The sequence below is a fragment of the Aspergillus udagawae genome, assembly GCF_001078395.1.
Source record: "Aspergillus udagawae IFM 46973 DNA, scaffold_3, whole genome shotgun sequence".
NCBI classification, from domain to species: domain Eukaryota; kingdom Fungi; phylum Ascomycota; class Eurotiomycetes; order Eurotiales; family Aspergillaceae; genus Aspergillus; species Aspergillus udagawae.
Genome location: NW_025091266.1, coordinates 3,855,982 through 3,883,938, shown reverse-complemented (window position 1 = coordinate 3,883,938; position 27,957 = coordinate 3,855,982). Strand labels below are relative to the sequence as shown.

General features: G+C 51.3%; 13 protein-coding genes and 1 non-coding gene across 14 annotated transcripts; 5 read left to right on the top strand and 9 right to left on the bottom strand.

The window, feature by feature from the left end:
- Positions 1–167: 167 nt before the first annotated feature.
- Aud_005200 (alpha/beta hydrolase) lies at positions 168–1,404 on the bottom strand (the record flags this gene model as incomplete). Its single annotated transcript, XM_043290130.1, has 3 exons — positions 168–425; positions 479–796; positions 871–1,404. 3 exons carry the CDS (start codon positions 1,402–1,404, stop codon positions 168–170), a joined length of 1,110 nt encoding a protein of 369 aa, XP_043146065.1.
- A 926-nt stretch (positions 1,405–2,330) lies between these two features.
- Positions 2,331–3,707, top strand: Aud_005199 (putative aspartate transaminase; the record flags this gene model as incomplete). The annotated part of the gene is made up of 3 exons (XM_043290129.1): positions 2,331–3,401; positions 3,475–3,580; positions 3,646–3,707. 3 exons carry the CDS (start codon positions 2,331–2,333, stop codon positions 3,705–3,707), a joined length of 1,239 nt encoding a protein of 412 aa, XP_043146064.1.
- A 504-nt stretch (positions 3,708–4,211) lies between these two features.
- Aud_005198 (putative chitin biosynthesis protein (Chs5)) lies at positions 4,212–5,678 on the bottom strand (the record flags this gene model as incomplete). The annotated part of the gene is made up of 2 exons (XM_043290128.1): positions 4,212–5,450; positions 5,607–5,678. 2 exons carry the CDS (start codon positions 5,676–5,678, stop codon positions 4,212–4,214), a joined length of 1,311 nt encoding a protein of 436 aa, XP_043146063.1.
- A 429-nt stretch (positions 5,679–6,107) lies between these two features.
- Aud_005197 (uncharacterized protein) lies at positions 6,108–6,647 on the bottom strand (the record flags this gene model as incomplete). The annotated part of the gene is made up of 1 exon (XM_043290127.1): positions 6,108–6,647. One exon carries the CDS (start codon positions 6,645–6,647, stop codon positions 6,108–6,110), a length of 540 nt encoding a protein of 179 aa, XP_043146062.1.
- Positions 6,648–7,164: 517 nt separating this feature from the next.
- Positions 7,165–7,821, top strand: Aud_005196 (translation initiation complex factor eIF1A; the record flags this gene model as incomplete). Its single annotated transcript, XM_043290126.1, has 2 exons — positions 7,165–7,185; positions 7,393–7,821. 2 exons carry the CDS (start codon positions 7,165–7,167, stop codon positions 7,819–7,821), a joined length of 450 nt encoding a protein of 149 aa, XP_043146061.1.
- A 21-nt stretch (positions 7,822–7,842) lies between these two features.
- On the bottom strand, positions 7,843–8,253 carry Aud_005195 (uncharacterized protein; the record flags this gene model as incomplete). Its single annotated transcript, XM_043290125.1, has 1 exon — positions 7,843–8,253. One exon carries the CDS (start codon positions 8,251–8,253, stop codon positions 7,843–7,845), a length of 411 nt encoding a protein of 136 aa, XP_043146060.1.
- A 184-nt stretch (positions 8,254–8,437) lies between these two features.
- Aud_005194 (ssDNA endodeoxyribonuclease RAD1) lies at positions 8,438–11,785 on the bottom strand (the record flags this gene model as incomplete). Its single annotated transcript, XM_043290124.1, has 8 exons — positions 8,438–9,364; positions 9,422–10,517; positions 10,582–11,058; positions 11,112–11,163; positions 11,216–11,286; positions 11,338–11,425; positions 11,491–11,668; positions 11,738–11,785. 8 exons carry the CDS (start codon positions 11,783–11,785, stop codon positions 8,438–8,440), a joined length of 2,937 nt encoding a protein of 978 aa, XP_043146059.1.
- Positions 11,786–12,760: 975 nt separating this feature from the next.
- Positions 12,761–13,023, bottom strand: Aud_005193 (uncharacterized protein; the record flags this gene model as incomplete). The annotated part of the gene is made up of 2 exons (XM_043290123.1): positions 12,761–12,822; positions 12,876–13,023. 2 exons carry the CDS (start codon positions 13,021–13,023, stop codon positions 12,761–12,763), a joined length of 210 nt encoding a protein of 69 aa, XP_043146058.1.
- A 1,041-nt stretch (positions 13,024–14,064) lies between these two features.
- On the top strand, positions 14,065–16,129 carry Aud_005192 (WASP family protein; the record flags this gene model as incomplete). Its single annotated transcript, XM_043290122.1, has 3 exons — positions 14,065–14,274; positions 14,352–16,041; positions 16,098–16,129. 3 exons carry the CDS (start codon positions 14,065–14,067, stop codon positions 16,127–16,129), a joined length of 1,932 nt encoding a protein of 643 aa, XP_043146057.1.
- A 1,652-nt stretch (positions 16,130–17,781) lies between these two features.
- Positions 17,782–19,696, top strand: Aud_005191 (CorA family magnesium transporter; the record flags this gene model as incomplete). The annotated part of the gene is made up of 3 exons (XM_043290121.1): positions 17,782–18,387; positions 18,448–19,076; positions 19,135–19,696. 3 exons carry the CDS (start codon positions 17,782–17,784, stop codon positions 19,694–19,696), a joined length of 1,797 nt encoding a protein of 598 aa, XP_043146056.1.
- Positions 19,697–19,996: 300 nt separating this feature from the next.
- On the bottom strand, positions 19,997–21,639 carry Aud_005190 (glycoside hydrolase family 27 protein; the record flags this gene model as incomplete). The annotated part of the gene is made up of 4 exons (XM_043290120.1): positions 19,997–20,652; positions 20,717–21,086; positions 21,149–21,472; positions 21,544–21,639. The coding sequence occupies 4 exons, from the start codon at positions 21,637–21,639 to the stop codon at positions 19,997–19,999; spliced, it is 1,446 nt and encodes a 481-aa protein (XP_043146055.1).
- A 642-nt stretch (positions 21,640–22,281) lies between these two features.
- trm44 (tRNA (uracil) methyltransferase) lies at positions 22,282–24,243 on the bottom strand (the record flags this gene model as incomplete). Its single annotated transcript, XM_043290119.1, has 1 exon — positions 22,282–24,243. One exon carries the CDS (start codon positions 24,241–24,243, stop codon positions 22,282–22,284), a length of 1,962 nt encoding a protein of 653 aa, XP_043146054.1.
- A 456-nt stretch (positions 24,244–24,699) lies between these two features.
- On the bottom strand, positions 24,700–24,787 carry Aud_005188. The gene has a single exon. It is a non-coding gene; the product is annotated as a tRNA-Asp (tRNA).
- Positions 24,788–25,469: 682 nt separating this feature from the next.
- Aud_005187 (putative nucleoside-diphosphate-sugar epimerase) lies at positions 25,470–26,237 on the top strand (the record flags this gene model as incomplete). The annotated part of the gene is made up of 2 exons (XM_043290118.1): positions 25,470–25,925; positions 25,983–26,237. The coding sequence occupies 2 exons, from the start codon at positions 25,470–25,472 to the stop codon at positions 26,235–26,237; spliced, it is 711 nt and encodes a 236-aa protein (XP_043146053.1).
- Between the last annotated feature and the right edge of the window lie 1,720 nt (positions 26,238–27,957).

Below are 27,957 nucleotides of genomic sequence, written 5' to 3'. Positions count from 1 at the left end.
GGATAATCTTCCCAAAGTTCAACGGATTCACTGACCATGGTGGTATTGTATTGTAAAGAACATTATCGGATAAACCATGATCCTTCTTCATCACTTGTCTGGGGAAATGAACAACACTGGCGTTATAAATAAACACTCCTATTGTCTGGAAGATGAATACCCTTCAACTACACCAGAAGCTCCCTCCGAAGCGTGGCTATCACCTTCTCGTTATACGCCCTCCCCGACTCCAAAATTCCATCCAATAGTGGAAAGATATGAGGTGCTCCGACAGCACGGATCAGCTCCACACGAACTCCGGCATCCTTCAATTTGGCAGCATAAGCCTCGCCTTCATCCCGAAGAGGGTCCATCTCTGCTGTATACACCAAAGCAGGTGCTAAATCTCTAAAATTTGGAGCCAGCATAGGAGAAATTTTCCAGTCCTAACTCCTAGGTCAGCATCCCAAACAAACATCGTATCCGAGTGGATACCTACCTCCTCGGATCTGGGAGGTCGAGGGTTCCCAAGAAAGTGCCTATGGAAGTATGCCATTCGTGCTGCTGGAAGCGCCGGCGTAAACTCCATTTCCCGGTATGACTCGTATGGGCAATTCTCACGGTCAAAGTGTCCGTCCGGCGTGAAGACACTGTGCAAGTCACAGGCTGGCACAGTCAATAGTTGCAAGCGCAATGGGATGTTGGCGTCACGGCAGAGATGCGCAAGAACAGCCGACAGATGCCCTCCTGCGGAGACACCACCAACTGCCATTCGGTCCGGATCGATATTGAATTCGTGTGCTTTCTGCAGTCTAATCTGAGATGACTGTCAGGCCTACGGTCTCAAACTTGAATATTGTGCAGTGAAGGAATTAATGACCAATCACTAACCCAGTTGAATGCTGCCCAGCAGTCTTCGATAGGAACTGGGTACTTGTGCTCAGGTGCCAGTCGGTAATCGACGTCAAAAGCCACCAAGTGTCCATCGAGGCCATGTACGAGGCGTTTGCAGAAATCATGATCGACGGAGAGGTCACCAAACACCCAGCCGCCTCCATGGAAGTTCACATATGCTGCTCGTTTCCTTGGATTGCGCTGGTCATCGGACGCTGAAGCAGGTTCAAAGATTCGGACAGTGATTTCTCCTTCCTTAACGGGGCATTTCTGCTCAGTGATACGGAACACATCTGGTCCCGCTGCGCGACCATAGGCGATGGCGTACTTGGCGGGATTTTTTCGAAAATCTTCGATGGGTACCTCGTGAGTGTGTAGCCGTCCAGCATTATATTTGTTATAGTATTCCACGTAGACCGGGTCGAAACGAGGGAGTAGTTCGGGAGGGATAGCATTGTGAAGAGGCTGATGAATGGTCCGCGGTCGAAGAGCATGCAGCTCCTTGTCTCCGACTGATGGCGAGTCTGTCATTGTAGAAGAGCAGTGTTGATGTTTATACTTTTGCTTGATTGTGGTGATAAATATAGATGTGCTATGGAACAAACCAGGACGTCAGGTAGAGGAGTATAAGAGGACACGGAAGGGAAGGCTTCTCCAAACCCCCTCACGACCCCTCTTTTATACAGTCGGCTTATCATTTCATTTCGTTCTCTCGGGACTTTGTATCTATCTATCTGTCTATGCGTTGATAGCAATCTTCCATATATCAACCGTCAGCATGGCAACCACTGAGATTTTCCCTATCAACCTCACGGGGATATATATAGTGGCTAATCACTCCCAGTCAACTGAAAGTTGCCGTGTTTCACCACTTGCCTTCATCCTATTTCAACATCTCCATCTATTAATCAATCAATTACAAGACCAGAACTGAAGCTGAAGGGCTGAAGATGTAGGATCGTTGTGTCCATTGTCACAGATACAGTGACTTCTTACTGGCGATGCACTCAAGCCACCCACACATTTGTCTACCACGTCTGATCTTCAGTTGCATCGTCGCAAAGAATCCCGAGATAGCCTTATCTGTTTCTGCAGGTTCTACTATACGATAGCAACGATGTCATCGAGGAGGGACCCACTCTTTCATACTAAAAGCTATTTGCCGTCGGCTAAGTTCATCCAGCGGCAGAACATGAAGAGGGAAAAAAAACGCGGTGAAAAGCCGCGGAAACCGAAAGACTGCGATATCGGGGCCCTCGAACATTTATGCGAACAGATCCACTGACGGACGATCTATGCTCAATTGCGCATTATAATAACTTTTGTACTCCAGTCTTCATCGTTCTCGCGCATCTGACCGCTTCTTACCGTCTTGCATATCCCATTTGTCGCAAAGATACCATAAATTACCTCACAGTCCTTCTAGCGCAATCGCGATTTAGCTATTTTCCGCCACCATGTCTGTTCTCACTACTCTGGCACCCGTTCCACCGGATGAGATCTTCGCCTTGAATCGCGCATATGCCACGGATCCTTTCCCGCAAAAAGTCAGCCTGGGGGTCGGCGTCTACCGTACCGACGACGGCAAGCCATGGCCCCTTCCATGCGTGCGCGAAGCCGAGAAGCAATTGCTCGCCGAAGACAGCCTCTCCAGACACGAGTACACCGCCATTGAAGGCGACATTCCCTTCCTCGAGCTGGCTCGGGATGTAATGTTTGGGTTCGATGGCAAGAACGCAGCGGAGAAGCACAAGAGTCGCATTGGCTCTGTTCAGACCGTCGCAGGCACCGGCGCAAACCACCTCGGAGCCCTGTTCCTGGCAACCCACATGAAGCCCAAGAACGTCTGGCTCTCCAACCCGTCCTGGGCCAACCACATGACCATCTGGGAACTCGCAGGCGTCCCCCGCAAGACCTACCCTTACTATAACCCCGCGACCCGCTCCTTCGACTTCGACGGCATGATGGCGACCCTGGAGGCCGAGGCGCAGCAAGGCGATGTCATCCTCCTCCACGCCTGCGCGCACAATCCCACCGGTCTTGACCCCAACAAGGAGCAATGGAAGGCCATTGCCGACCTCTGCGAGCGCAAGAAAATCTTCCCCTTCTTTGACTCGGCCTACCAGGGTTTCGCGTCGGGGTCGCTCGAAGAGGACGCCTGGGCGGTGCGGTACTTCCTCAACGAGAAGCCCGGCATGGAGATGTGCGTTGCGCAGAGCTTTTCCAAGAATTTCGGGCTTTACGGACAGCGCGTAGGCGCATTCCACTACGTCCTGCCCCAAGGCAGCGACAGTCTCCGCGACACCGTCGTCGTTAATCTGTGCCACTTGATCCGTGGCGAGTACTCCATGGGTCCTACGGCGGGCTGCAACATCGTGAAGAAGGTCCTGACAAACGAGGATCTCACCGCACAGTGGCACGAGGACCTCAAAGTAATGAGCTCGCGGATCCGCTCGATGAGAAAGGCTCTCTATGACGAGCTCCTGCGGCTGCAGACCCCGGGGTCCTGGAGACACATTGTCGAACAGGTATGGCCTTCCCACGCCCCCCTGAACTTCAAAAAACCCGCTCGCTTACGCACGAGGCTAACGGATCATCTAGAATGGAATGTTCTCCTACACCGGCCTCACCCCCGCGCAGGTTTATTCCCTCAGGGACAAATATCACATCTACCTGCTCAAGTCCGGCAGAGCTTCCATCAGCGGCTGTAAGCAAGCCAACTTTCTTCCCTACATCACCACTTGAATCTGAACTAACCTCTTTGCTATTCAGTGAGTCGAAAGAACGTCGCCTACGTCGCCCAGGCCATCGACGACGTCGTGCGGAACGTCTAGACCTGCATACCTGCATCAGCAAAAACCACTACACCATACATTCATCTGCGTTAGTTGCGCCTAAAGGCCAAGATATAGACGGAGGGGTGTTTCGAGGTCCCGGTGACTAGAGCTACACTACATCTTGCATTTCATGGCCTTTGCCCTTTTACATACACTTAGAATTATGGAGCATGTATGATACGATATGAATAGAGCCAACGAGATTTACGAGTATTGCTTAGCGGACCCTTGACTTCCTTTCTTCGATCATTCATAGCAGAGGTAGGGGTGAGTCATACGGCATTAAGATTGGCTATATACTGTACAACGAAGTAAAAATGCATCAGATAATGGCAGAACATACATTCAGAATGAAAGTGGTCAAATGAAGATAAAGAGGAATGAAGAATCGAGTGCCGTCGACTTTGCGCTGTTCGCCACAATGGTATATTAATACACGGGACAAGTATGCAGACGCAGACACCGTTCAGCACGAAGCATTGGGGATGCACAACTCGCCCATCACAGAGAAATCTCGCTAAAGTCTCCCTCGCCTTCCTTCCCCTTACCCTTCGCGTCACTGTCGTTTGTCGTTGGTTCTTCCTGTTCCTGCTCTTCTTCTGCCTGTTCGTGTGCGGTTTCATCTTCATCCTTTTCGTCGTGTTTCTCGTCACTCTGTTCCTCATTTTCTGCAGGAGAGGCAACTTCCGCCGGGTTGGTAGACTCAGGTTTGCCGTTCAGTGTGGGTCCAGCACCTGCAGCATCATCCTTTGGAGGAGGGGGCGGGGGCGAGTCCTCTTCATCCGACGAGACCTCTCTCTCATCCGCTCGAGGCTGGCCACTCATATCCGCGCCGGGGAAGGGAGTCACGGGTGGTTCCCCCACGCTCAATTCCCTCTGGTGCGCAGGTTGAGGCTGGAGGCTCAGTCTACTCTGAAACTGGGATTGAGGCTGAGCTTGAGACTGAGACTGAGGCTGAGACTGAGATGGCGCATTGGTGGCCATTGACACGGAGGATCTGGTATGTTGATGTGTTGAGGCGTGAATGGGGCCGAGCTGTCTGGCCTTGGGGTCTGCGTTCAGGTAGTAGCCCCGGACTCCAACGATGGTGCCCTCCGCCTCGCAGGCATCCACCCACTCCGGAACCACGACGGGAATGTTCATCTCTACCGCTTTCTCCCATAGGGGGCCTCTGCCTTCTGTACATACAAAGTGAGTGGTATCAATGCGCACTGTGTCGATCAGCTTGCCGCCGATACGTTCCAATGCCGCAGCGAGCGCCTCCTTTTGCTGTTCTGGAAGGATGCCAGGGGTAACCGTGATACCGGATAGATCGGTCATCTTGTGCGTCCGACATGTCAGCTTCTCCGATTGGTATGTCCCGGCCGTTGTGCGCAGGACGAGGTGGAAGGAATATTCCGTGTCGATCGCCAGACCGCTGATCTTGGTGCTTCGCGTCTCGAGTGGCCTGGGTATCGAACCAGCTTTCGAGCCATTACGGTAGAGAGAAAGCGACTTGAGCGACGCGGTGGCCAGGTCGATTGGATCCCATTCTAGGACTAGGGAGGTTTGGGTTGCGTTACGGAGCCGGAGGACAGGTGGGGCGGGGGTCTTGACGCCGTAGGTGTTGAGAATCCGCTTCTGTAGCGCCTGGAAGGCTGAATTACTCGCAGCTTCGGCGGTGTGGTTGCGCGATACTGTGATATCGACAATGCTGCCGGATGTGATGTTGTTCGGGAGAAGGACGGAGGGGAATTCGATCTGTAGATTGGCCCAGATTAGCAGCTGTGAATTTTCCAACGGCCTCTTACAAGTGAGGCACTAATCCTGCGACTCAAGAGCAAGATTTCGAGATTGTGGAAGAGGCGCATGTTCTAGTCCGGTGACAATCGTTATGCTGGGAGAGGGGGAGCTTACCAGTCGGTTATCCTGCGTCAAGAGTACAGCAACTCCTGCGTCTACCTTGCCTACTGTCAAGGAGACCAACATTTTGAGATCTAGGACGGCAAACCAGGAGCGATTAGGGATGGCGCAATTGATTTTCGTGCAGCAGCCGATAGATTCAAGCGGAAGAAGGGGAAAAGAAGTGGATGCCTGTCCGTTGTTGATTTGGTTATTGAGATGATCGACCCCCATTAATTTAGTTGTCAACACGCCAAGAAGGCACGGCCTGCGCGGCCCAGACTGGAGTCGGGAATGCTATTTTTGAGATCTGAACAAGATCGATTACGACTTCAATGTTGAAGATTATTGTGTCGCATGCTTCGCATCTCCCCCAGTTTTACGTCGCTTTTTTTAGATATTAGCTGCTGCCAAAGGCCTAGCAATGCCAGTCCATATGTTCAGTCTCATAGCATCATGAGCGAGAGCGCACAGTCGCTCCATTTCCCAGAGCAACTCGCCATTCTTCCATTATGATTAACTATTATTTGTGGGTATTCTTTCATGATCTTGCTCCCGCCTGCGAGTAGTATTTGTCTGCTTCTCGCCGTCTCTCAAATGCCTCAGCAACGTTCGTAGGAGATAATCCATCTCCTTCCGAACCGTGTCGTATCCCACCTTCACACTCTGCGGTAGGACAGCGATCTCGAGGCTGCCCTGGAGACGGTCCTTTGGTGATCTCATGGCCGCAGATCCCGACGTCTCTGACACCAACCTTCTGCCTTCGACGTCGAACCCTTGTGCTGCCAGGGCCTGTCGGAACGCCAAGCGGACACGCCTCGTAGCCCATGAGCGAACCACTCGCTTGAACGACTGCAGCGGCTGTGGATTCACCCTCCACCACAGTGTACTAGGATCCCGGTTGGCGTACAGATGTTGGATCTTGGGCCGGATGGGATGTGTCTCAGAGAGGATATATCGATTGGCAACTGGTGGTATGACTGTCTTAGGGTTATAGCGCATGTAGAACTGACTTGTGCCTTTGACAAGCCTCCTTTGTACAGGCTGTCCAATCATGATGAGAAGGTATAGGTCCGGTTCTGGGCTTTGCCTCGATCATCAGGACAAAGCTGTTGGCACATCAATATAGCCTTGAGATCCAATCACATAAGAAAGCAAATCCAAGGAAGTGAAGTGACTGGTATGAGTAAAACGCACTCTCTAATCGTCGACGAGTCAAGTACCCGTGGAAACAATTCGACCAGCATCAATAGCGTTCCTTGGAGATATTATTTTCCTTCCATTGTTTCCGTGGCTCCTTTTCTGCCACGAAAAGGTGCAAAAAGGCGGTGTACAGCAATGATCTCGATTGGCAAGTATCTTGTGGCGAGCCTTAGGCAGAAATCAGGCCGCCACGCCACCGCTGACTGCCCACTATATATTTGAACTGCGTCGAATTTGATCCCAGCGCTTCTCTCCGCCAACTCGACACACCCCACTTCCACCTCGCTTGGTTCTTAGGAACTCCTTTTTCTACCAACTTACTTGTCACCGTATCAAGAGGAAAAGTCAGCGCGGATAGCGAGTCGTCACCATGCCCAAGAACAAGGGAAAGGTAAGTTGTCGCTATTACTCTTGATTCCCTCCAAAATGAACCCCGCCTGCGAAAGTTTTTCACTGTCATTTCGCCGTATCAGCCCGTTTGGCTGCGCTGCGCGAAACGCGGTCACTACTGTATACGAAATGACAGAGAAGCCTTTGGATTTGATTTGCCACGAATTTCTTGATATATTTCCAATCAGATGCTAACTTTCGTCTACAGGGTGGTAAGAACAGGCGTCGTGGAAAGAACGAGAACGACAACGAGAAGCGTGAGCTCGTCTTCAAGGAAGAAGGCCAGGAGTATGCGCAGGTCGTGAAGATGCTCGGCAACGGCAGACTGGAAGCCATGTGCTTCGACGGCGAAAAGCGACTGGCACACATCCGAGGCAAGCTGAGGAAGAAGGTCTGGATCAACCAGGGTGACATCATCCTTCTCTCGCTGCGTGACTACCAGGACGAAAAGGGCGACGTTATCATGAAGTACACCGCCGACGAGGCCAGAAGTCTTAAGGCCTACGGCGAGTTGCCCGAGCACGCCAAGATCAACGAGACCGATACCTATGGCCATGAAGGCTTTGAGGACAACGTCGAGTTCGACGAGGACCGCGAGTCTGAAGATGAGAAGGAGATCGATGTCGACGAGCTCTAAACACCCTTCATCCCTGTGCAGTCAACCCTGCGAGAACCCACCGGGGCCCCCTTTGCCGCCAATTCTGTTCTCCCGAAGCCCGGGAGATTCTGTCGAATCTTCTTTCGCTTGCGACCAGTGGTTTTTGCCGCGCTCGGAAGGAAGTTCGACGCCTGGGCTCTCTCTATTCTTGTGTCGCCTGTCTCCCGAAAAGGTGACACCGAGGAGGATCAGAGTTGCGGTGCCTCCCCGCTTCGCGTTCGAGACCGCTTCAAGCGCCACCCGGTGCCGTTCCTGTCTGTCAGGGTTGATAGGGGAATTTCTGAGATCGCGCATGCTGCTGAGCTGGTTCGGCTGTGCCGTAACTCGGTCTCCATCGTGAATCGCGATCTCGGGTAATTCTGCAGAGAAATAGTTGCCGATGCATGTAATGAAACTGGCTGCAAGCTGCATGTTTCGTGTTAAGCAATTCGTTTGTCTGTTATTCCGTTCCTTTTTTCCTGTTGAAAATTGACGATAGACTCATGAGAGGTTTACGAGAATTAAAAATATGTCCAAGACTTCTTCCCGACTGTACACGTAGCTGGTAACCGCCCTCAATATTTATATAAACTGTGCCCATATGCGTCTGAGTATCTCAACTATTATCGAACAAATTTTTACGGAAGAAGCCAACGATCTTCCGCGCGGCCTCCCTTCCAATAAGAGGATCAAGCTGCTCAACATCCATATTCGCAATCTCGCTGATATTTCCCGTCTCGAGGACAAGTCGCTCGAGCACCTTTGGCGTCACGCCTGGAACAGCACGCAGCATGTCCTGAGGAAGAGCATTAAACGTACGATGCTCAATACCCGCCGCCGCCATGACATCGCCTGGATGTGATGATGCGACAATATCCATATCGAGGCCAATCTGCACGGCCCGAAGAGGGTCTGGTTCTGGGTTATTCTTCTTCAGCTCAGCGAAGATTTCGGCGGTCTGATAGGGTGAGGAAGACCATATGATCTTTAGACGTGGAAAAGTCAGGGTGAGGAGCACGAGGAGATGCTGGGCGGATTTGGGGCTGGATGGGTTCATGAGAGAGCTGCTGACGGATAGGGAAGTAGTTCCTGTTCCGGATGACGAGAAGCCATAGTCAGTGAGGAATGATGTGCCAGGTGTCGACGCGGATGCGAACGCATCGAATGTGAAGGATTTATTTTGGTCGAATTCGATGAGCAGTAGAGGATTCTTGTAATGCTGGAGCATTGTCTCAGCCTGGTTGTAAAGGCGTCCATTTCTCAGCGAAGCGATGAGGTCACGGACTGATTTACGCTCCACACAGATGTCGGGGGTCAGGATATAATCGCCGACTGTTAACTGGCACGGGACGATGACCATGTTGTTTCCGTGCAACAGAGATGGAAGAGCGCTTCTGAATTCTCGAACGTCCACGACTACTCGAGGAGGTGACGCTGTGGCGGCTAATCGACCCCCTCCGGCGATACGAGTGTTCACTGTGCGAAGGAATTGTTCCTGGGGATCTTCTTGACTCTTATCATGGGTGAGGGTGACAGCCATGCTCTGGGTGATGCATCAATCAGTACACGGGACGAATGAGACACGGTGGAAGCCGCTTACCCCTTTCTCTTTTATAAGTTTAGTAAACGAGTCCTTCTCTCGTCGAACTGCACTCAGGTAACGCTGTTCCTCCACGGAGCCCCCATAGTAAATGAAGTATACCCTTACATTCCTTGCAACATGCGAGCTGCGATAAACTTCCACCCGCCGAATGAACGCTGGGTCGGGTTCGTACATAATAATGTACCGCGGCCGCACTTCTTCCAGTATATGCTCGTCCATATCGCCATCATATGGATGGACTATGACCAGATCGTCCATGTCATACAGCTCGAAGAAGTCTTCCATGTCTTCCAGGTCATCACTGATGATCTCGCCTTTCTGTGTCTCTTCAATATCAGTTGGTTGTAATTCCTCCAGTAAGCTGGAAACTTGACCCGGCAATTCGGTGTCAGTCTGCACGCTAGCATTCGGTACACGCGCTGCAGCTGATGTTACTGCTCCTCCTCCGCGGACACGACGTCGCTTGTTCGGAGGAGCTCTGCCCTGCTGACTCGTTGGCTTCGGCGACTCCTGACCCTTTGCGGTCTGGGTGTCGTCGCTTGATTTGGCAGACAGATTCTTGTTAACATTCGCCAACGAAGTCTTCCAATCAAGATATTCGCGTAGCCTCCTTCGCAACATTACTTCCGCAGAAGAATTCTTTCCACCCGTAGTATTAAGGTCCTCCGGATCATCTGGCTTATCTTTACCGATTCCGGCATGCATTGTTCCGAGATACTCCCTGATCTGCCGGCAGGTCCGTTGGTCGGTACACATGATGAGGACGGTACTATTCGATTCATCCGTGCTGACAGGATTTAAGTAAGCATCTTGTTCAATCTCCTCTAGCACCTCTGCAAGGACGGCCCATTTGGGCTGTTCCTCCAGAACAGGTCGAAGGGTAGAAGGCAGAGAGTCCAGAGTATTGGCCGTATCACGGGTGATCTTTCCTTCGTACACCCTCGACTTAGCGGTCTGGAAGAGTACGTGAGCAGCATCAAGAAAGAGCCAAGGTGAATAATTATGTCTTGTCGAACCAGGCGGTGGAGAATGCGCGGTTACAATAGTATCCAGATATTTCACGAAGGAGACCGCATCATAGGTAAGTAACGCGCTGTACTAAGAGTGAGTTCCTATGCGGACACGAGATTGTGCATGTTTGGGGCAATCAGACGTACTGAAGGATCGCGCGAAGATCAGACAAGTCGCTGACGATCTGTCTGGTCCTAAAACTCACTCGATGCCACATGGGATCGAGCTGACGTCTTATCGCGACATCAAAGGTCCTATGCAACGCGCTGTCCAGGGTCCAGTCCGCCATGTCAAGTCCAGGATTTGCTTTCTTTAACTCTGCAATACTGATTTCCACACACTCTAGGACCGCATTCTGAATTTCGCGCATTTTATCGGTCATCGGCACCTCAAGCTCAATCACCTCGGCCTTCCTGTGTCCCTCTAAGGACTCAGCAACAGTGACGTGAAATCGTGGCCATAATGATGTTTTGCGCAAAAACAGGTTACGCATAGAATTCGCCAGAGGAGCAAACCCCGTTGTGAACGGCTCTGGCGAGTCGGAGAAAGCCTTGAGAAAGCCAGACTTGTTAATTTGCCGATAGACCCGAATTATGAAGGCTTCAGTAGAAGTTGCTACTATCCTAGGATCCCTTCAGCGGACGCTCTTTGATGATCTCTTGGCAAAAGGTTATACCTGTCTGCGTGGAGTACAACCATGCCTGTGATCTTTTCCGGGTCGAGAAGTTCTATTGGCATGTGTCAGAAATAACCTCCTGGTATTCAAAAAAACAGCCTTACTTGACAGGAGATCAACCACAAGTATCCTGGATGTTACACTCAGGATACCGCCTTGGGCGTAGATCTTCTCTCTGCAAGATTATCAGTGACTAGATAACCTATTCCACTCATATAGCACGTACCTCATGGGGACCGTCGCCCTTTCGGTGTTGATGACTTTGAGGCCCCTGGCCAGCGGGGTCTTGCTAACGGCATAGTGTTCCGCGAGAGCTACAAGCTTTAGTCTCACAACTCCTCAAAGTCCCGTAAGGTATCGTTATCAGCATACTCCGTACCTTCGCCGATCCATTCATTTTCCCGATCATCAGCACCCACAACCAGTACTAAGTTATTCCCTGCGGCATCGTAAAAGTGGAGTAAGTTCGTCACCAAGCGCAGGAGGCCTAAACCTCGGGCAAGGATGACAAGCTCATCTTCGCCGCGTAGTTCGTTGAAGATGTCCTGCTGATATTGCTGTATGCGATGCCGTCAGCATATGGATTACGGTCCAGGAATAATTTTTTAGCTATATAAAGCGCTTACCAAGGGCAAGGACAGCTTCACTGGGACATTGGCGCGTTCAGGCGGCATGACGAGCCTCTTGACGCGGAAAAACGTCCTTCTTGCGACAAATTGAGGAGTAATGAAGACGCGATGTCACCTGACTATGATGTAATCGTCCGAATTGACTCAAATAATTTGGACTACCTTTCTCGGCCTAGCGCGTAAAATGGTCTCATAGATCACCAAGCTTACCTCCGCATTATTAGCAACGCTGAAGTAACCAACATAAGTCAAAAATCAGATGGCACCTTCAGCCGGTGATTCAAATGCATGAAAGATTTTTCGCCAAATGTGCATGTTGCTGCATAGCGTCACACAGTAATGCTCCATGATTGCCGCCTTATGGCGAGGATTGCACGTGGAACATCCGGCGTTGGGTACTCTTGCTAGAATTGGCCTAATACTGATTCTGAGAATCTACTTAGCAAGCTCAGCGGCTGCGCTTAAGGAGGGTCGTATGGAACGGATCAAGGCGATTGATGATTGTTCACTGAGTTTTGGAATATAACTTTCAACCCGCGGCAATCTACTGTTTCGCTCAACGAGAGGACCCTGAGACCTCAAGGCTGTGAAGATTTGGAATAAGGCCACTTTTATCCCTGCCTCCGGGGCACTGGCAGTGAAAGGCTCTGTCATTTGCCGTTGCGTGGGTCTCTAGTCCTCCCATTCTGGAAGAACCTTGTGTAATCGGCAGTTCGTGAGTTGTACATGCCCAAGCATGGTGCCCTGATTCCTCGAAGTCTTTGTCTCAGGCCTTTATTGCTCGAGATCCGAAATAGATTTCAAGATTCACCAAATTTGTGAACAAATGTGCAGATTGTTTGGTACTATACTGAAAAATCATCGCTCTGGTACAGTTGGGTAGGTGGCATTGCAGTCATTGCACTCATCAATACAAGATAGAAAACAAGTAAGGGGATGGAAGGAGCTGAAAATCGTGGCAACATGATCTGAGAAGACGGCATGATTGTGAAATGATCACCCACAGTAGAATAGATCATTCTACTGGTTCAGTTCCTTCTTGCGCTGTTCGATCTCCTCCCTCGAGGCTTTGGGTGGCATACCTATATCGCTATCAGTAGGCGGCGTAATGTTGTCTTTGTGGAGGTAGTCTCACTATCAGGAATCTGGGGTCCCTTAGAGATATGATCAAAGGCAGTAGCTTTCTTTTGCTCATGCTCTGGGCCCTTCGAGGAGTTGTCTTCGGGGTTATTGCTTCCCTGTGCCGTGGGGAAGTTGGAAGTATCTGACGGAATGACAGGCATGATGGGTCGGTGAACGGATATTGTTTATCTTCTTAGATTAGCAGATAGATAGTAGCTTTAAGACGATTTTGCAAACTCAGTGAGATAGTTGATAAAATTCAGGAAATCAAAAAGGCAGTAAGCAAGCAGCCCTAATTTATACTTGATGTAATTCGTGTAGGCGGGATGACGTCGTCGTAGGTATAACTTCATGCATTTATGTTGTGCAGCAGTCCACAAAGGCCAGGATTAATTCCTTGGATAAATTTGTTGACGGATAATCATTTCATAATAACTATCCTAGTACTTCATCAAATTCAGTAGGTTCTCCAGTGGCTAGAAGTCTGACGTTCAGTGAAGCATCCTATGTATAGAACTAAGCCTTTGTACTGTTAGTCAACTACAGCAGGTGGAACAAATGTACATTAGGCAGGCATTTCTTCTCTTCGACAAATGTGTGGCTAACTAGGACGAAATTAATCAGAGGGGGGGGGAAATAGTTATTAATCTAAGCAATTAACATAAATTTTATATGTTAATAAATACATGCAGTTGACCCCAGGGTTTATATCTATAAGGCATCAATAGTTACTATGGTGGTGCTACTGCTACCTTAGTACGGAGATAGCGATGGAAGTTCCCCACCTCTGCTTGGTTTAGTGCCCCCCAGTAGGTAACCACCAAACTCCAAAGTGACCGAACCCAACCGGCTCATCTTCTCTCTCCTGTCTCCTACACAATTACTACGTTGCCTTTTTGCTTCATAGACTCCCTTACTTCTTATAGAGAAGAAGTTGTTTTCTCTTCCCTCTTTACTCTCCTTTTTCAATTCAGATTCTCTATCATTTCCCAGCCTCTCTTATAACCCCCCCCGTGGTTGCCGCAGTGTATCAACATCCGTGCCTGGCACACGAGCGCTCGTCGATTCTCATTGAAGCAGCCACACCTATCCTCATGCGATGAATCCGCAACACCTGATATAAGAAAAAGTCATTGGTGCCACCCATTCTTCGTGCAATTTATCCCTCTGTCGTCGTGCCTCGGCGCTCTGAGTGATCCGTCATGCCGTCCATTCTTAGCGACGCCGACAAAGAAACCGTGAAGAGGAATGTCTCGAAACCGTCGAACAAGATCCTTGCTGTAGCCGTTGCGCGGCTCTATGTCGCATACCCCGATCCCCAGAGATGGACATACACAGGTCTGCAGGGTGCTGCGGTGCTTGCCAACGACCTGGTTGGGCGGACTTTCTGGCTGAAACTAGTGGATGTATCTGTGAGTAGTTACTTCTCTCAACAAGGCTGGAATTCAGAAAAAGACCGCTGACGGCTCCTCGCCACTTCGGAACATAGCCTGCTGGAAGAGGTGTTATCTGGGACCAGGAAATCTACGATAATTTCGCATACAATCAGGACCGCACGTTCTTCCACACATTCGAGCTCGAAGACTGCGCTGCCGGTTTCTCTTTTGCTGATGAGAAAGAGGCAAAGACCTTCATCAAGAAGTTACATGACCGGGAGAAACATGCGAGCAAGGAAACCCGTCAAACACCGTTCGCATCAACTCGAGGCCAGGGTCCGGCCCCTATAGTCAATGGCAAATCCGGCGTGGGACGCTCGCTGTTCGGCAGCCTATTAGGCCATCGGTCAGCCTCTGGGTCGAGTGCACCACCTCCTGCACCTGCACCTGCAGCACCTTCCGCGCCTCCAACTCAATTAGCTCCCCCGAGCGGTCCCTCACGCAAAGAATTGCCCTTCGATACTAGTGATCCATCATGGAAGGGGCTCCTAGATGAACTTCTGCAGATGGGAATTACAGAAGACCAGATCGCGGAGAATTCCGACTTTATTAAGGCCTATATAGAACAAAGGCAAGGCAATGAAGCCGACCCCACATCCTCTCCTTCGGAAGATCAGAGGCGAGGTAAGGCTCCGCCTCCTCCACCTCCATCCGCACCTCCCGCCTTGAAGACCACTCCTATCAGTCCACAAAACACCGGCAACAGCGCGGGCAGTCGACGGGGCGCGCCGCCACCTCCTCCCCCATCGCGTAAAGCTCGTCCTGAAGCGGAAGAGGAACCGGCGTCTGCGCCAGCTCGTGAACCATCACCTCCGAGACCCAGATTCCGTGCGCCGCCTCCAATCGCAGATGCAGGCAAGCTCGCACACACCGTTGGCCCTCCGGTTCCTGGCCGACAGAGAGCCATGTCCGGTACCAACCCTGGCCCGCCTCCTCCTCCGCGACCCCCGAAGACCCCTATGGAGGATGGTGGTGGGCCCCGTTTCGGCGTTCCTCCTCCTTTCCAGGGGGAGCGGAAGGTATCCGCCCCGCCCGCACCGCCCAGCCGTAGTTCGGCACCTCCAGGGCCGCCTCCTCCTCCTCCGCGAAGCCCTGCCACACCACCACAGCTTCCTCCCAAAATTTCTCATGCGCCGACCTCTGCGGCAGGTCCTCCGCCTCCTCCACCGGCCCGCAATCATGTCCCACCTCCCCCGCCTCCGCCAGTTCCTGCTGCTTCGCGGCCAACTCCTCCTCCTCCAGCCACTAGTGCCGTGCCCCCTCCGCCTCCACCGCCTTCAGCGAGTGTTCCACCACCACCACCTCCTCCTCCTCCTCCGGCAAGCACAGGACCACCCGCGCCTCCGCCTCCTCCTCCTCCGCCGTCAAGCGCAGGCCCTCCACCACCCCCGCCGCCTCCGCCGGCTCCTGGCGGCTCTGCGCCTCCTCCACCTCCGCCTCCTCCTGGTGCCGGTGTACCTCCCCCACCTCCCCCTCCGGGTGGCGCGGCTCCTCCTCTGCCTAAGCCGACAGGCGGCAGGGATGACCTCCTGGCTGCAATCCGAGCTTCTGGAGGAAAAGGAGGTGGCGGATTACGGAAAGTCAAAGATTCCGAGAGGAGAGATCGAAGCTCCGCCCTTGTTCCCGGATCTGCTACTGAGTCCACTGCGCCAACTCCAAGTAGCGGAGGTGCCGCTCAAGGAGGTTTGGCCGGCGCTTTGCAAGATGCCCTTGCAAAGAGGAAGCAAAAAGTTAGCGGTAGCGGTAAGTTTCTCCCACATCAATTGTTCGTCAGCGAAAGAAGCTAATAATTCATACAGATGATGAGAAGGACGATGACGACGATTGGTGATCCCATTAACGTGCTTGTAGCTTATCTGTTTGTTGCTGAGCCTTCCAGTTCTATTCAATGCATGAATTGGCGGTCGCAGGATGGGTTCATCTTCTTGTTGTTGATACCATGCATGTCGGCGGCATTTTTCATTCCTTTTTTGTTGTCGCTTTCAACTAGTGGCGAAGTCTTGTTCGCGAGACAGAGTGGCGCTCAACATTCCCTTGAAGGTTTTATCAAAAGGGACGAGAACGAGAGTTGAGTCTAGAGACTAGCGGAAAGAATATCTATGCAAATCGCATCTAAATTCCCTTCAATCCCTTTAGAAGGCTTTTACAATCGGGCTGCTAACAGTTCGTCCGTTCCGGGACATTGCTCTGGCTCTGTGTACTTGGCACAACGGATAAGTTATTTCAGATCACCAGTAGATAGACCACGTTTCTAGGAGGCAATATCTATCTGTGACTACGCCCGCTTCCCGCTGTGGGTGAGCTACACCGTAATCACCAATTTTCGATATTTGAAGCTATTCTCAATGCATCGGCTGACTATCTAAGAGAAAAAACCTCACTATTCTCATCTGCTGCCTCTGCTGATCCATTTGATAACATATTCGCTTGTGTGGGTGCTGGTGGCGGGGGTTTACCATGCACTTTCTCCCACTGCCTTTGTAAACGCCTCTCTTGCGGCGCAGCATCTTTGGCCTTTCCTGAAGCAGTTGATCAATTTGCATCGCGTACTTTTAGTATTCGACTGATTGTTTCATTCGCCATAGCCAGATGCTCAGCAGCAATTCGATTATGTTCAAATATCCGTTCAAGATTCCGCCGTAGCTTTGGTGTAAGCAGATCTGCGTGCTTAGATAGCTTTGCCTGATTCTTCTTAAGGGCCTGAATCGTCCTTGGAGGTGAGACATCAATGCTAGATGATGATATAGCCGTTGGTGGCGGAGAGGGTGTAGATAGATTAGGCATATTGATATCTGTCTTTTGCTTCACAGGGCCTAGTTTGAGGTGTTCTGGGAGTCGTTTCTCAAAGCGATATGCCCATGCCCTGCTAACCTGTCTAGCTTCACCAGCGCGTTGAAGTGCCTGATTTGCATACTCTTGCAGCAGCTTAGGTGTCACTGGCAGGTAATGATCTCGCATCCAGACTATCCACCGTATTAATGCTTCCTCCTGATACCCCTCAAGTGCTTTGTTGACTGGTTTCCGAGCTGTACGAGGCTGCCTGCCCTTTTTGATGCGATCACGTAGTGTTGTACAAGGAACGCCATATTCACGCGCAATCTTGGAGATATTCGGTTTTTCTTGGGCCTGAGCGGCTTCGCAGGCCTTAAGGAGGTCAGATTCAGTAATGTTAGAAGATTTTGGCATATTTTGTGGTTGGAATAGCTTCAAGAGGCCCAAATATCGAAAATTGGTGATTACGGTGTAGCACACCGACAGTGGGAAGCGGTGTGGGCTAGTCACGGATACCAATGATGGAGATAATCGGCGATGATGGTGAAATGCATGCGGAACATTGTTGATCCGCTATCTTCTTGCGGAAACACTTCCGAGCAAGAAAAATAGATGGATAATGTCTGATGAACTCATCAATTTTCAGAAGTAAACAATAAAGAAAGGCGACTTTCAATCAAGTTGGTTGACTGCTCGTTAAGGCAGCCAGATATGCTGTCATCGTCGCACCTGAAGACCTCAGCCCCTTCAGCGACGCTCCTCCGATTTTTACGATCTCAGTCTGATTTTCTCAGCGTCAATTCATCAACATGCGCACGTCCTCCCCGAAGTAAGCCATACATACATCGGGCCCTTACCTGCAATGCATCCTCAAGAGCTTCGTCGACCTGGACTTGCACTGCTTCTGCACCACGTCGGACGGCTTCGCAGACCAGCATAGTCGGAATCCCTACCCTCGCGGCAAGAAGTCATAGCAGTTCGCGGCCTCGAATCTGGCTCTGTACCGGCCAAGCCGGACGCTCGTCTTCAATTTTTCCCTTCTCAAACGCACCATACTCGCGATCCGCTTCCACCAAGAGCCGCCCACTCCTACGCAGACTTTTTGATCTAAGGCGTAGCAAGACCTCAGCGGATAAGCACAACCGCTGCGGCGGGCCCGCGCTGATTGACGATGGAACAGAGGGAGGCTTCACTATCGGCCGTGGTCTAGCAGCGAAAGCAACGAACGAGCCACGGCTGCGTTGTACGGAGTTTGACAAGAACGGGAACGTCACTCTTGTGAATGGCGAGTTTAAGAAAAGCGAGTTGATCGCAAAGGTGCGTTTCTTATCTGCATGACTCTGCGTGCCGAATATAAAAGTTAATGATCGATTGAAGTATGGACTTCTTCCTAGAGATCTTCGCAAGATCGACTCCTCGACTTTGCCGCACATTCTTGTCCGACCGAGCGCGATCCTCATCAACCTGCTGCACCTTCGCGTTCTGATCAAGCATGATCAGGTCCTTGTGTTCGATGCGTATGGATCGACCGATTCGTATATGCAATCGTTATTTGTATATGACTTGGAGGGAAAGCTACGGCAGAAACAGACACAGGGCTTCGGTGCGCTGCCATACGAATTCCGCGCCTTGGAAGCGGTATTGATTAGCGTTACCACCGGTCTGGAGGAAGAGTTCAATGGTGTGAGGGAGCCGGTCGTGCGTGTGCTTCGCGCTTTGGAAGAAGATATCGACCGCGATAAGTTGCGACATCTCCTGATTTACTCCAAGAAACTGGGTACCTTTGAGCAGAAAGCTCGTTTGGTGCGAGATGCCATTGACGACCTCCTTGAAGCGGACGATGACCTGGCTGCAATGTATTTGACCGAGCGTGCAAATGACGTTCAGCGGGAGGAAGATGATCATCAAGAAGTGGAGATGCTTTTGGAGTCCTATCACAAAGTCTGCGATGAAATCGTCCAGGCCAGCGGGAACCTGGTGACAAGCATTCGCAATACTGAGGAAGTGTAGGTCTTCTTTTCCACCCTCTTTCTGGTCTAGTCACGCAGTTGCTGATTCGTGCAGTGTGAAAGCCATCCTTGACGCAAACCGTAACTCGCTCATGTTACTCGACCTCAAATTCAGTATTGGAACCCTGGGCCTCGCGACGGGCACTCTTTTCTCCGCTCTCTACGGCATGAACTTGAAGAACTTCATCGAAGAGTCTGATCTCGGATTTGGTGCTGTCTCTGTGACATGCTTTGTGATCACCGCGATCGTTTGTGTCTACGGACTAGCGAAGCTACGGAAGCTCCAACGTGTTCGTATGTGGGGAGAAGCCGGTGTAGGCGGCGCACCCCTCACACCTCTCACGGCCAGAAATGGTGTCCTCTCCGGCCATCGGTCAAATTGGCGGGCGGACTCTATTGAACCGGTCTGGGGCAGCCTTCCCGGTGAAGCTCGGACAGAAAGAATCAAACGCCTTCGGGACAGCGCTGCTGCTGCCGCTGCCAGGTCTGCAAGTGCCGACGCAACAGCCCAGAAAGTATCTGCCCTGCGAAACTCGGCAACTGCGAATAGCGGAGCGCCAAAGGGCTCCGAGCATTATCCCACGCGCGAGACTCAGGCCAGTGGCAGTTCCGCTTAGATCGCCACTTGTGCCACTGCCGTTGATACGCTCCCTTGTTTTGGGCGTTATCTGTCTCGTTTTCTGCTATTCGACGAGTCTCCTTCCTCAATTATGACGCGCCGTCTTACTCCAAGCGCTTGTGTATAGTTCACCTCCCGGCTCATTTGAAGCTTGTATCTGCGATGTTTTTAGAGAATCCCGCTCATGTTCATGATTCATCATTATGTTAATAGACTAGATAGATGGAGCGCCACCGAAGTACTCATGTATTTATATTTTCCTCAGGCTCTTTTACTTCAATCACACGGTATGCCCAACTTACAATTCATCCTTCTTGTCGGTAGCACGCAACCGCAACATAGCCACACCATGTGGCCGAACATGAGCCGTGACAGTGCCACTAGGCTGCACCGACCCAACCTTCGACCCCATCAATACCTTCGAATTCGAAGGCACAGGCCGCGAATAGACCTCTTGCGCCCCGCCCATAGCAGTCAAGTTATACGGGGACGGCCCAGAATACGTCCCATTGATGATGGCCGCCGCATCCTCATTGCTCATACGGTTCGCCCACAAATCATAAACATCCCAGTGCTGCTTGACCTGTTTCGCCGTTCCCTTGGGTCCACTCTCCCAGAAGATATCGACAAGCGTGGCGTTCATCTCACGCGCCTTGGACCCCGCGTTCAGCAGCAGCACCAGCTGGTCGCCGCCGCTCAGCGCACCAGAGTACATCTGGATCTCGCCCTTGCCGTTCTCGTCGACGTCGTCGACGAAGTAGCGCCACTGGCGGACGGGGGTAGAGGCAGCGGGGTCCTGCGAGACGGCCAGGACGGCCGGGTTCTGGAGGATGGAGAGGGTCTGGGGGTCGATCTTGGTCATGACGTTGGTCATGAGGAGGGGAGATTTGAGGGCTGCCCAGAGGCTCATATGGGCGATTGATTCGTCGTCGGTGAGGCCGCCGTTTCCGACCTCTGCGCCGCATCAGCTTGGTTCCGTTCTTAATATTGGGGGCTCCTAATGGGGTGTGTAACTTACGGAGCATGTCGAGGTCGTTCCAAGCACCTGGGATCGCCTTGGACGGGTAGTAGACGGCCTTGTTGAGGACGTTCATGATGGAGCATTTGTACCCGGGGGTCTTGCAGTCCAGGCCCTCCAGTTCGGAACAGGGGCAGTTGACGTCGTCGCGGTCCCAGACGTTGTTCAGATCGCCTGTCGTGCGCCAGGAGTTGGCGATGGTTGGCGCGAAGTTCCAGGGTCCGTCCACGCCCCAATTGCACAGGGAATAGAGAATCGGGCGGCCGGTTGCATTGAGGGCCTTGAACATGGCGTTGTAGCGGTCAAAGGATAGTTTGGGGGTTCCTTCTTCGCCTTCGTTGTAGCAGTTGTCGTATTTGAGGTAGTCGATCTGGAGGGTAGGGTTTCTGGTGTCAGTCTTGGACAATGTCTGGGGAACGGAGAGAGACATACACCCCAGCTCGCCCAGAGGGCAGCATCCTTTTCCTCGTGACCGAGTGAGCCCTCATACCGAGCGCAGGTCCATTTTCCAGCGCTGGAGTAGATACCGATTTTCAGGCCCAACTCATGGATTTTGTCTGCGAGATGGGCGATTCCATTGGGGAACTTCTCGGAGTCGGCGATGAGGTAGCCAGACGAGTTCCGGCCGGCCGACCAGCAGTCGTCCATGACCACATAATCGTATCCTAGGTCTCTGAAGCCAAGCGAGACAATTCTCTCAGCGGCATTGAGAATGACTGTCTCATTGAGTTCGCAGGCGAACGAATTCCAGGTGTTCTGTATAGGAACAAAGGTAAGCCATTCATATTTGCATGTCTTATGCAAGCGCAAAAACCCCAATGACTTACCCATCCCATCTGCGGTGTCTGAGCTAAGCCATTGTTCAGTGCAGAGGCCTTGAGGCCGAAGAGCGCCGCGGAGAGCAGCAGCGAAGAGAGCCCCATTGCGCAGCGACGAAAGTATTTTCAGGAAGACAATTATTCTCTGTCACGCCTTGAAGTAATTGGCAATTGCAGATATTCTTCTATCATTGCCCTTCAATATCAGGGATTTTATATCCCCAGATATGCAATCTCCAGCAGCCCCCGCCCCCGGCCGCATGGAAGGGGAAAGCATTGACCAGAACGGCATTTCTCCGTGTCTGCAGCCTCCTTGCGCCATGGACTTTGCTCGAAAGGGGGACGCGGGACAATACCCAGAGGTAAAAATGCATAGAACTGGGCATGGAGTGGTTGGTATCCCTGGTAGACCATGGATATGACATCAAAAGAAGGAGAAACCTCGGAGATATTGTGAACTGTTCTTGGATATTCCCCGCATTTCTCGTCGGAATCCCATTCCCGCGGGTCTTGCATTGTAAGGAGATGTCGATCACTCCCACGTTTATATACTGACCTTGGACGAAAAGTAACTGCGGTGAGTGATATTTATCAGGTGGAGTTGGAAGTGGTGAATGCCCCTTTCCTGGGTCCTCCCACGCCATGGCTTAAAGCTTCCACAAATTTACAGTACGACTCGGAGCTTAAACATGGGGGTCAAGGAATGGCTCTCTTTTGCAAGGTATCTTGGAATTCATCGCAATCTCATCATCGATGAGCAGGCTGGTTGCCCTTTCCTTGTCCTTTGTGGAGTCCCTTGGCACGTTCAGCCCATATCTTCGCAGCGACCTCGACTCCTCCTTCTCGAGCACACTCACGCTGGACAACCGCCGCGACCCTTTCTAGGACCTGCTCGGCGGCAGCAGCAGCACCGACAGTATCGTGATCACTACATTTGTCTGCCTGCGAGGCCTGTACGGAACGGACTCTCGAGGTCCACTCCTGCGTTGTCCGTCTCCGGCCGCCAATCACACCCATATTCCTTGTGCTGGGGATGCGTAGCAGCGTCTTTTCCACTTCGTAACCGATCTCTTCAGCAATACCCATTGTCTTGGCGGTAAGAGAGCCGTACATAGAGTTGACCGCGCCGGTATCGGTGCGCTCCTGCTGTTTAACAGCCCGGAGCGCTTTCAAGTCCCCGGCTGCCGGTTGGGGATTCTGTTCCACCTCTTTATCTTCTAATCGGTCAACTGAACCCTTTTTGTTGAGCTTGGGTGGCGGGTAGCGATATCTGGCTCCGGAGAGCGAGTGCGAGCAGCAAGGTATTGAGATGAACGGTAAGGGGGATGCTGGGTTCGAGAGGGCGGCCATAAGCGGCGTCCAGACTGTGAGTTCGTCGGCATGATTCGAGATGATGAATGTGCTCTCTGCAAACATGCCTGTGTGCGTTTTCACACCTATGTCCAACTCCGAGCCTGTGCACACGTCTGCAAAAGGCTTGGGTATGTATATTTCCTCCTTGAGTCTCTCCTGAATTGACGATGGGAATATATTCCACGTCTTCCGACGGCGAGCATCAAATCCCCAGCCCTGGTACCCTTCCGAGAGAAGCACGTAGACAAGCACCCCGTTTCCACAAGCGACATCCACAAATCCGGGGAATCTTGAATCGTAATTTTCGTGCTCCTTCTGGTCTGGGCTTCTCTCATCGGCAGGTACAACTCCGTACATGCTCCTCCACAGCTCAATAAGGAAGGCCGTAATCGAGAGGTCTTCGAAAACATGCTTGTTCGGTTCAGTATCCTCGACCCAATTCTTACATAGGTCCGCCGCGTACTTCAATTTGAGTCGCGCGTAGGTGTCTTGCACGAGGTGCCTTGGTATCACGTTATCTTTGTGCGGGTTGTAGTTCCCTCCTTCTGGCTTTTCGTCCAGACGCGTCTGACGAGCAAGTCGGATCTGAGTACTCAGAAGTGCGAGCAGGGTACGCTCTAGACGGTTTTGGATTGGTTCTTCCTCGTATGGCAGGAAGTGCACCGACATTACTCCTGTGCCTTTCTTCTCTTCGGATGAATGTAGAGAAGCATCAGGTGTGAAATCGTACAGGAAGGCCAATGATCGTAGCAGGGGGTGGTACCACGGCATCTCCTCCTTGGACGAGACATGTGGTAGGTAGATGACCAGGAACCGTTGGCGAGGCGACTCAGCCTTTGATTCGCATTGCTCACATTGAAAAATATCTGTACTAGCAGACGTTGGGAGGAGTTCATCCGCCTCGTAATAATGACAGGTCTGTTCAAGGGGCCGGTCCAAATTCTTGTTTCGAGGAATCAGCCTTCTCACAATGGCCCTCTTCAGTTCAAATCCAGGCACACTCCTCGCGGCAAGAGGCTCGACATGGTCTTCTTTTGGGGTGTCCTTGTCTGTGCCGCCGCTCCCATGATGATTTTCCTCCTTTGCATGTGGGGTGCTGAGAACGCCCAGGCTATCGTAGAGAATGTCCGCACGGAACAAGTGGCTTGAATTCAGATTGGGATTCGCCAGCAGGAAAGTAGTCATATCTTGAATGACCTCCGGAGCGAAAGGGAGATCGCCCTCTATTAGGTCTGGCGAGGTTACCCATCCCTCCTGCAGGGTTTTCAGGACAGGTGATGGCTCTATCGTTTCAGCCAGTGGTTTTCCCGAGAGCTTAGTGACATCTCTTGGGTTCTTCTTCACATTTCTCGGCATATTGTAATTGTTGAGCGGCCAGCAGGCCCTGTCTCCCCCTGTCTTGGTCTGCTTGCTGTTATAGTGACTGTACAAAGAGCGGCGTGATACGGTTAAATATTTCTCGGTCTCGGGCGGTTGAGAACAAGCAACGCCGTCAGGATTCTGATATGTTCAAAGAAAATATCTATGTGATTGCTAATAGATTGCCAATGCAAATAGAGTTTGCAACTCTTGCTCTCAACTACTGCATAACACTTACTGATCAGATTTGATCTCGCTTTTGGTCAGTCATGTGACATATTCCTGCACTTTGCAGCGCCAGCCCTACTAGGCGTTTAGTGCGCTTGTACCATGAGCCATACAGGCTGGAAAATAGTTATCATCTCTATTTTCTTTTGACTGCATCATATATCCTCGTGAGCAGTAGGTCAATTGGAGGGGCAAAAATGAAACTTAGGTACAAAAAAAAGAAATCTCCCCGACAGGGAGTCGAACCCTGGTCTCCCGCGCTCGTTCTCATAGGAGTGACAAGCGGAAATCATGACCGTTAGACCATCGAGGATTTCTTATGTGCAGGATCAGAATTATTTGCCATATGTTGCAATACACTGAAACCCGACCAATCGGTGAGCCGGCATCTCCGAATTGTTATGTAGACATTGGAAACAGGGTTATACCTCGGGAAGCCGATATACTCCATATATTCCCACTATACAACTGAACGGACGGCAGGACGACGACAGGAGTCCCAACATGCTGCTTTCACAATTTGCTGCTGTACATGTGCTCTGTTAGTGTCGTGTTAGCAATTAGTATTCATGAGAATCCGACTGTTTGGAGTCCATCCACTGCTTGTTGAGGTCTGCATGTCTAGTTGTCCAAAACAGTTGATAATGAGTAAGTTCGTAGGCTCCAATGAGAAGAGATCGTGCTCCAACAGGATTAGCCGCCGCTTCCACGAATAGAAATGGAGTAATCGTTTGGCGTGGATGAGCGGTTCGAGGCGTATGCATCCATTTGGACGTCAGCACTAAAGCTGCATGCACCTTGCCCACTTGCAGCTAAACCTCCAATGATGTCTAACAGGTAATCAAGGGAGGGGACTGTCGATCATTTCGAGACGTTCTTTACTAGCCATCACCCGCGCGTTCGAGCACTGCCTACCACATGCAATGACCACATATTACTCGAAGCTGAAAGCTGTCCTGTCTTTTGATGTCCATGAAATTTATATAAACAGCATCATGAAGGTCATCATCGCTGGCGTGACTGGGTTCGTGGGACAAGAGGTCCTTAAACAGTGCCTGGCCCATCCCTCTATCACTTCTATTGTTGCCCTGTGCCGCCGTGAACTGCCCATCACACATCCCAAACTCCATGTCCACGTCATGAAAGATGAAGATTTTCTCTCCTACTCAGACCCCCAGCTCTCTGCCTCTCTCCGAGGCGCAGATGCTTGTATGTGGACGCTAGGCGTTGCTCCCTCACGCGCTTCTGATGAACAGACCTTCCGGCGCGTAACACTGGAGTATACCAGCCAGGCCGCCAAGGCCTTCAACGATGCCTTTACTGCTTCAAGTGAGGCAAGGCAAGAAGCCTCCGCCGGCCCAAAATTTCGTTTCGTTTATTTCAGCGGCGGAATGGCTGAGCGCGACCAGTCGAAACCTCTGTGGTTCAATGCGGGCTATCGTCGTGTGAGGGTATGAAACCCCCTCTCTACTTCCTTATATTCTGCCAGGTAGAGATTGACCACCCAGGGTCAAGCTGAGAATATCCTGCTGGAGCAGGCAGCTGCTCACTCCGCCACTTTTGAGTCGTACATCATGCGCCCGGGCATGGTGCTGAGTCGACAGGGGACATTTGCTGACCGCGTCCGGGGTCTGGCACCCTCAGTGCGGGTGGACGTGTTGGCGCGGGCAGCGGTCGATGTCGCTGTTCAGGGACATTCGGAGAAAATCTGGGAGAACGCCCAAATTACTGAGTGGAAGGGTGTTCGTGGTCAACATGGTTAATTATATTTACTGTCGTATTGATCGCCGCCTGAGACTGGAGAGATACGTATTTCATATGCTTTTGAGCTAACGACTATATACTGAATGCTTTCGCAAATGAACCTCAAGAACGGAATTCATTGATCATTACTATAAGACGATAATTCGATTTTGAATCTACCCACCTTTTCATTGAAAAAGACAGATCACTCGACTCCGACTACTAGGAGACGGCTTTGAAACAGTCTTCAGATTAAATCTTAAGGAGCACTTTTTCCACTAACAAACCCCCAATGCTTAATCCATGCTGATGAAGGATGTGATCTACATAGACAGCCATCCACACTTCTGGACAAGTCCCAAACTATCATAAATCTCATCCAGCAATGATCTTCTTTGGTGCTACTACAAAATCTGTTCCTTCTCTCCTAGGTTCCTTTCTTGTTAGTAGAATATCCCGAAAATTATAGTTTGCCTTCACTGCTGCACAATGTAGAAAATGTTGGGGTAGTTCAGCCTCCAAAAAAGCCCGGAAATAGGCCTCCCGGCTAGGAGGATATGGATCCCATATGGTCTCCATGCATCTCCAGTCATTCGCCTTTGCCTCCTCCCAGTGATAGGTGCAGGCTCGGCAGAAGGTGCCCGGCTCCAATGTCTGGGTGCGGCGATCCCAGTACGGAAATGTGACTGTCGCCTGCATTGTCCACGGGCCTGTCTCTTCGTCCTTGCCAGGTGCAGTAGGAATAGATTGACGCCGAGGGCGTCGAGCGGAATTTCCTTGTTGCTTTTGTCTTTTCCACTTCTGAACCCGGTGTTGGTAGTTTTCTTCGAGTTCCTTCCGGCGGGTCTGGTATTCCTGCCTCATCGCCTTGTAACTCCCATGTAGCTGTTTACCCAACGGTTTTGCTTGGGTAATGTCGACTAAACGGTGTTTAGGTGGTAAGACATTGTAAATGATTGGAAGTGATTTGACGTCCTTCTGGGTCAGCCCAAAGTGCAAGCAAACATCAGTCACTGGTGCTAATTGATACTCGGGCCGGAGATAATTGCATTTGTAGCATGACCGACTGACTGTTGGCAGGTAAAGGTAGGGGCCAAATTCGCCACATGTCCGGCACCAGGGATGGCCGAACTCTGTAAATATCCACTGGATTGGGAAATGCGACGAACATCTCGTAGCATCCATGAGACACAGCGCGTATGGGGCATGCTTCCTCAACAAGCAGGACGCAGGGTGTGATTCTACTAAGCGCCTTGATGTGGTGTCGACGCGACGCAGCATCCCCATACTGGTTAGGTCCAGGTTGAGCAATATCAAGTGAAGAATTTCTAGTGGAAGCCGAGTAATCAGCGCTTTGGATCTTCGATGCGTCTTCGATGTCTTGCTTGGTGGAGCTTCGTATAGTTTCCCGGTCGAAAACTTGATTGGGTCCGGAAAGAAATAAAGCACATGGATATGCAAGTTCTTGCACCGGTATGCTGTACCTGAGGCCATCTTTGGTAGAAAAGAGGGCAGAGGATTCTCGGACAGACAAACCTAGGCCACCTACGAGGAGGGTTAAGGTCTCAATGAGCAAACTTAGTAATAAACACGCGTGTTAGATACGTCAGGTACCTAAGAACTAGGTATGCCCTCATCATCCACTTATCATCTGCGATCTTTCCAGTAATGACGACATGACTATGCTCTCAGACAGGACCTCTAGACTTATAACAGGATGGGAAAGCAACAACGTATTCA